This window comes from Haplochromis burtoni, unplaced genomic scaffold (assembly GCF_018398535.1).
Source record: "Haplochromis burtoni strain Fernald_Lab_line unplaced genomic scaffold, NCSU_Asbu1 Contig_1024, whole genome shotgun sequence".
NCBI lineage: Eukaryota > Metazoa > Chordata > Actinopteri > Cichliformes > Cichlidae > Haplochromis > Haplochromis burtoni.
In genome coordinates this window covers 85,725-92,751 of record NW_024583385.1, presented here as the reverse complement: position 1 = coordinate 92,751, position 7,027 = coordinate 85,725, and the positions used below count along the sequence as shown (strand labels likewise).

At 39.1% G+C, this 7,027-nt stretch overlaps 1 protein-coding gene across 1 annotated transcript; it reads right to left on the bottom strand.

Annotated features, from left to right (window-relative positions):
- Nucleotides 1–325: 325 nt before the first annotated feature.
- LOC102307120 (lymphocyte antigen 75) lies at nt 326–3,782 on the bottom strand. The gene is made up of 4 exons (XM_014330804.2): nt 3,742–3,782; nt 1,733–2,040; nt 1,086–1,372; nt 326–991 (listed from the first exon to the last, which is right to left on the bottom strand). Exons 2-4 carry the CDS (start codon nt 2,004–2,006, stop codon nt 803–805), a joined length of 750 nt encoding a protein of 249 aa, XP_014186290.1. The 5' UTR covers nt 2,007–2,040; nt 3,742–3,782; the 3' UTR covers nt 326–802.
- Nucleotides 3,783–7,027: the final 3,245 nt, after the last annotated feature.

The following is a 7,027-nucleotide window of genomic DNA, read 5'->3' as shown; positions in this document are numbered from 1 at the left end:
ACATCACTATTGGTAACCTTTTGAGTTCAGTGTTAAAGCTGTTTTGAGTTCAAGTTCCACCTCCGAGTGTCTGCACACTGGGTCCTCCTACTACCACTCCTGCATGTACACAGCCGTTTCATAACAAATTCCTATGTATGTAGTTAGAGTGTACTTCTCGAATTATGTAAAACATTTTTTTCAAAAGGAATACAAGACGGCCTGTTTTAGGATGTAAAAAAAGCCTCATAGCAGGGAAAGTAACCATATGGTTCCCTCACCACTGCTTATAAAGACAAATAATTGCTTAACTGCACATTAATCTTTATTTAATATCTTTATTGACTTGAGACAACTTTTAAATTACTGTATGTATAGTCCAGTATTTACTTGACATGTCACACAACTACATTAGGAAAATAACACATATAACAAGACGTTATGATTTTTCTGGTTTGCATTAATCTATCGTCATTGTATAATCTAACAGTATGAAAACATTTCATCACTATTTCTCACCTTTTCAATGTACTGACTATATTAATTGATATCTTGGTAACATGCATCATGAATGAAGGTACAATTATTCTAACTCAAAAACTTTTAACTGGTAGTGTAAAGTGTTTGTCAGGTTCCCATTGTTCTTGGAATTTCTAATTTTGGACTCACTCATAAACCTGAATAACGGTTCATTTTTGTTTAACCCTGTCTGTGGAGTCTGCTTTGGATTATTTCTCCTGTTTACTTTGACACACATGTATCTAAGTGTCATAAGATGGAAAGGTAAGTACAGATATATCAAATTTTTACTTAAGTACAGCACTTAATTCATTTTGGAACAGAGAAAGTTCCTTTTCTGCTGGCAGTTTCTTATGCCGTAGGGTGAACTACCATTCTTCTCGAGGACGCCACAGAGGCCCTCGGTTGGGCATTTTGGGATATCCTCATATTGCATTTCTTCTCCACCCACCCACAGCCACTCACCAGCCAGGTTACACAGGCCTGTCCACACCTGCCAACAGTAAACAAAGAGAAACAAACAAAGTTACAGTAAGTATAGTTATGAGTCTCTCACCAACAAAAACGCATGCAGAAAACTGCCCAACCTCATCAGTGGTAGCCTCTTTTGCGGTCTCTCGTGCAGTGGTGTAGTCATCTGGAGTGATCAGGGAGGCCAGGTCATAGCCGTGGTTCCTGTATGAAGAGGCTGGATCTTCTGTGACCACTCCATCCAGAGACCTGCAGTGTTCTAATGCCTCCTCCCATGTTTTATTCTCCTTCACCAGAATCAACTTTTCCTCATAACATAGGAAAGTTTTTTTTTCATCACACTTCTTGCTTTCCCATTTTCCGTCGCTTTTTCTGTTCACACAGTTTTCATCCTCTTCTGGTGCTGCAAGAAGTCGAAGTACAATAGAGAAAAAAGAATGGGATGGATTTCAGAGATGTTTTAAAGGTCTATTCAACTAGATTCAGTATCAAATCATTTTACCAGTACAGTGTTTATGTGTCTAACAAACCCTCCTTGCTGAAGTTCCAGCTGAAACAGTTGTTTTGGGACATCATGAAACTCATTACAGTCAACACTGTGGTAGACAACACTGCTCCACACTGTAAATCTGATCCTTTCTCACCACTTAAATTGTTGAATGCTCAAAATTTCTCAAACTGATTTCAGGTCTCAATGCAAATAAGTTTGGAATAATTACCAGTAAGTTTGGTCTTGTAACATCTAAGGAGTATGAGAATTTACCGCCATCCCATGGTATGAAGATGGCTATTTCGCCTCCTCTGGACCATTTCCATGGACTTGTTGCATCCTTCCGGGACAAACCGATCCATCCAGAGTGCTGTAGAGCTTCATTCTCTTCTGCAGTTCTCACTCGGACCAAGTCAGTGTGGTTCTTCCTGCAGAATGCTACTGCCTCTTCCCAGGTATACTCGTAAGGGTTATTATAAAACTTGATGTCCAGCAGATGTCCACACACGGGGAAAAGAATGAGCAAGAGGGCAACGTGCTTCGTCATTGTGTTTTTCACAGGAGAAAAGTGGACAAAAAGCCTGCACAGACAGGACACAGAACAGAAATTTTATAGTGAGGAAGAGCAGCGTCTACTGTGTCCACATAACGCTCTACTGATAAATGCTGGGAACAATAAACTCTTCATTAAACACAACTAGAGTAAATTGCACAGATATAGGTCCTTGTATGTTTAAAGAAATCAATAAAACATTTCAAATTTCAAGTGAAATGTCCTATTATTTAAAAAGAAAAGAACACAAAACAATAGAAATACTAATTTAAATAAATTGTTGTAATGACATTTACAAAATAAGAGTGCGAGTGAGATCAAACTGAATAGTGAGATAGCTTTGGTTTTTTGTTCTTGGCGGATCATACACTGTGTTCAGTGTCTGATCCCTTTGTCACGATATTGGGTCATCTGACCCATCGTATTGAGTTTTAGTTTATTTTGATGTTTAAAGAGCACTAACAGTGTAGACCAGTCTAAATGGATCTTTGATGACAAATTGTCATGGTCCCTGTGCCCCGCTGGTCGATCCTCTATTGGGCAATATGTTTGTGGTTTGTTTGCTCTCTCTCACTCTCTCTCTCGCCGCGGCGACGCTCATTGCGGGCTCCCGCTGCTAGCCCACACACCTGCTCATCACCGCACCAGCCACTGATCCCAGCTGATTACTGCACCACTTAGATGGCGAGTCTGCACTAGTCTTCGCTGGATCGTTGAGCTATCAGCGTCAGTTAAACTTGTGTATCTGCCAACCTGTATCTTGAGAGCCTTTTGTAATTATCCCTACTAACCCTTTGATGACATAAATAGCATTTTGGTTATTTCAGGTTAATTCCTCTATAAACGGCTGTTTCAAAAATGTAGATATAATAACTCTTTAGCAATTAAGTGTAATGATCTGTCTTGGTTCCGCTATGTTCAGTTGTGTTCCCACCTGTGGTCACTGGTCTATTCCTTCGTTTGCCTTGTGCTTTTAATGTCTGCCTCTTCCTCCGCTGGTTGTTGTGATCACCCTGAATGCTGGGTTTTCTGCTAGTCTGTCTGTTTAGTTTAAAGTGTTTTCCCAGTTTTAGTTTATAATGAATAATTCCAGCAATAAAGCTGTGTTTTGAGTTTAGTTTGGATTTTGGGTCCATTCCTGGCTGCCTAACACAGCTGTTATGACACCAAGTACTTTCAGACACTACAGTGACTGTGGTCCAGTTTATACAGGAATACTTCTTTAATGAGCTGCCTTTTTTAATTATTATTTTTTTTATCTATACTTGTTCCTATATCTATGTGACAGTTTAATTAATCATGGTTTTCAAAAACTGACATGAAAACAGGAGTTAAACCAATTCAGTTCTCTGTCAGTTGAGCTGTGTTTATTGTCACTTTGCTCACTACATATTTTGTCAGCTATAAATTTTACTACTATTTGCTGTCAGTCAGTGTAAAACATTACAACAAAATCAAAATCAGACAAAGACGTAATGTGTTAACCTTAGTCTCAGATGGTTGTTTTAGTGAAATTGCTCTAAAATGACTAAAGAAAAAATAGAGAATGAGTTGTACATGCTAGTCTCAGGAAGTTAAACTGCTTTTAACATAATGTTTCAGCAGATTTAAACTGAAATCAGCCAAACTTACGTGGCTATCACACTGTTTTCTCTTAATCTCTTTATAAATATTAGTCTCTCCCATTCATTCCTCAGACCTTTTTGTACAGCAGCACTTACCTACTTACACTTGGTAGATGTTAGCAGGGAAGCTTTGAAATTCACTCCGGTTATGATCCCTCTGCAACAAGTCTGAACAAGTCTGAAAAGATACCAGTGGTGATTCAGAGCTTCATGCAAAACCTGCCATCTATGTCCCAACTAAATTGATGGATAGCTCTGGTGTGCCCCCCCCAAGTCATTTAAATCAGAAGCAAAGCAGCAGCATTCAAATTCAATTTGTTCTGGATATTTACTTAGTCCCTTTCTAGAGCCTTCAGGGATCGTGTACATGCAAACCACCACAACCTACTGAGAGAAAACTGTCAAAGGTGAGGATTTTTGTGTTTGAGTGTTGTTGAAATAGCGTGAAAGACGACAGATATGCCTTAAAAAAAATTCTGAAACGTACAAACATTGTTTTAATATTTGTGTTTGTATAATATATGCACACCATATTTTCAATTGTTTAATCTTTAAAAAAATATATATGTAAATATATATAACAGTGAATACAGCAGCTTCAGAGAAAGACAAAGTTGGTAAACCACAATTAGCAGGACGTCCCGCACTTTCTCCATTCAAGGTTTACAACCTTTAACTGCCTCATTAATTTAATAAGTTTACCTTAACTTATACACTGATCAAAAGAATTAACTCATTCACTGCCAGCCATTGGCAGTGAATGAGTTAAACCCATTGACTCATTCACTGCCATTGACGGCTATAGACGTCAATGGCAGTGAATGAGTTAATTATAGTACCAAGTGATTTAAACTTCAGTGATATTGATCTGGTTAATTAAGTAGCAGAGGGGGTTGTTAATCAGTTTCAGTTGCTTTGTTGTTAATGAAATTAACAACAGGTGCACTAGAGGGGCAACAATGAGACAGCCCACAAAACAGGAAAGGTTTTACAGGTGGAGGCCACATTTTTACCTCCTCATCTTTTCTTACTGTTTTTTCATTAGTTTTGCATTTAGCTGCTGGTAGCATAAGATAATACCTGGACCCTACAGAGGTTTCACAGATGAGTCTCCTCCAGGATGGCACATCAACAAGTGCCATTGCTAGAAGATTTCCTGTGTTTTCCAGCACAGTCTCAAAAGCATGGAGGAGATTCCAGGAGACGGACAGGGACTCTAGGAGAGCTGGAGTGCTGAGCAGGGTGAGCACTGCCAGGGCTTCAAAATGACCTCCAGTAGGCCACTGGTGTGAATGTCTCTGATGAAAAAAATCATAGAATAGCAGAATTGCAGGCCTTGCTACAGGCTTTGCAACGGCAGCCTCACTGCATTCGGAATCAAGACGAAATCTTTGGACCCACTGTTAGACCCTACATTGGTTCAGTGGGCTACAGTGGTGAGAGTATGCAGGCAGCTTGTGCAGGATGAAGGGATCTAAATCCCACAGAATACATTACGTTTTGGGCCAGGTTGCATCTCAGACTGTCCAGGATCTCAGCGATGCCCTGGTCCAGATCTGGGAGGCGATTCCCCAGGACACGATCCATCATCTTATTAGGAGCATGCCCCAATGTTGCCAGACATGCATACAGACATGTGAAGGCCAAACAAACTACTTAGTAACATTTTGAGTTACTGTAGTGAAGTTTCGGTAAAATAGACTAGCCTGCTCTATTATTTCTTACTTTGATTTGTGGGTTTTCTTTTAGTTTAGAGCTCTGTAGGGTGACCATTTTCATTTCCATTCAATGATTTGTTATCCTTTCATTGCTAAAAAATTACCCCGTCGATATTATTTTAGATATCCAGCATGACTTGTTTCACCACTGAGATCTGATGTGTTTTAAAGTTTTTTTGTTTTGTTTTGTTTTTACAAACATCATGATCACTATCACCAGTTTGAATGTTTAGTTCACATGATTCAAATCCTTCCATGCCTCAGTGTCACTACAGTAGACATATTTTTTTCCCCATTAACCTTGCTTTGTTATTCAACCAAATTAGTTTATTTCCATTTGTTTTTATGTGTGACGGGATGAAAACTTTGTTCTCTACATTCAGAAGGTGTATTCACTAGCCTGTGAGTATACTCGGTTGCTTGCTAACTTAATTTTCACTCTTACGTACAGTAAATATGTTATGCAACTTAGCCTAAAATGACGTGACAAGAACATGATATGTGAAGTACGTTCAAAGATGGATTCCACTTTTGCTGTGTTTTCCTAAATGTGAATATATGAGTGTCATCACTACTGCTTGGAGGTGACATAAGAGTGTGGTGGAGTGAGGTTGGTGGTTTGGCTGGAAGGAGTTGAGCAGTAGGTTCAGGGCGTGGTGGTAGGGAAGGCAGGGTTTTGCAGCTGGTAAGAATCTTCTAGTTATGCCTTTCCTATTTCAGTAGCGGCCAGGCCGGAGAGGGGGAGGAGGAGGAAGAGGAGGAGAGCAGCTGCAGCAGAGAGACGGAACTGGGAGCGCTGCAAAGTGCCTTACTATAAGAAGCACCAATCACAGAAACAGTGAGAACAAAATAAAAAGGCTGAAATTGAGATTCCTGAGTTGTGTTGGATCCTTTCTTTAATAAGTTCAAGAAAACACTGAAGTTAAATCACAGACAGAGGATGAAGCACAAAGCTCATTCATGCACAAGCCCCTCTGTGACTGTGAGACGTTACCAGTCCTAAACCAATACAAAGAGGATGCTCGAATTTGTGTCGTGTGAGCCATTTGAAGCATTTAAAGATGACAAGTATCATTTTTAGTGCTTGTAATATTTACCACGTGTACATTTTCCAACACAGAGAACTGGCAGAAAATCTGTTTTCTTTGTTACCCATGTTATAAACACAGAACACAGAAAACAATAACTTTAAGTCCTGCGCTTATGACTTATGGGATGTGCTTAAGTTTTTCACAGGACTCTCACGTGACTGTATAGTTAAAGTAAGTCTCATATTTATTGGACATGTGGTGAGCTGAACAGCTGTTCTAAACACAGACTCCATCTTATATTTTACTGTGAAAATTAAATTCCACAAGAGGGTGATATGAAATACTTTGTGTCAAAGAATGCGTAACGGCCCTATGATTTATGATTGGAAGTAATAAAGATTTATGACAGTCATACGTTTTATCCCATGTCATAAAGTTCTAATATTTATAACATACATGAGATATGTAATAGAAATTAAATTAGGTAAGGAGCAATAATTTATAATGATGTCTTGTTGTCATTTTAAGCAAAAAAAGTTTACTTTGGAGACAAAAAGTGTGTGTGTCTAATTTTGTGTGTGTGTGTGTGTGTGTGTGTGTGTGTGTGTGTGTGTGTGTGTGTGTGTGTGTGTGTGTGTGTG

What these genes read in the sequence shown, in the direction of transcription:
- LOC102307120 (XM_014330804.2), bottom strand. Translation starts at nt 2,006, where the DNA reads ATGACGAAGCACGTTGCCCTCTTGCTCATTCTTTTCCCCGTGTGTGGA. An exon ending in CTTCATACCATGGGATGGCG is followed by an intron (nt 1,373 to 1,732) that starts GTAAATTCTCAT and finishes GACTTCTTGCAG; the next exon opens with CACCAGAAGAGGATGAAAAC. An exon ending in AAGAGGCTACCACTGATGAG is followed by an intron (nt 992 to 1,085) that starts GTTGGGCAGTTT and finishes TACTGTTGGCAG; the next exon opens with GTGTGGACAGGCCTGTGTAA.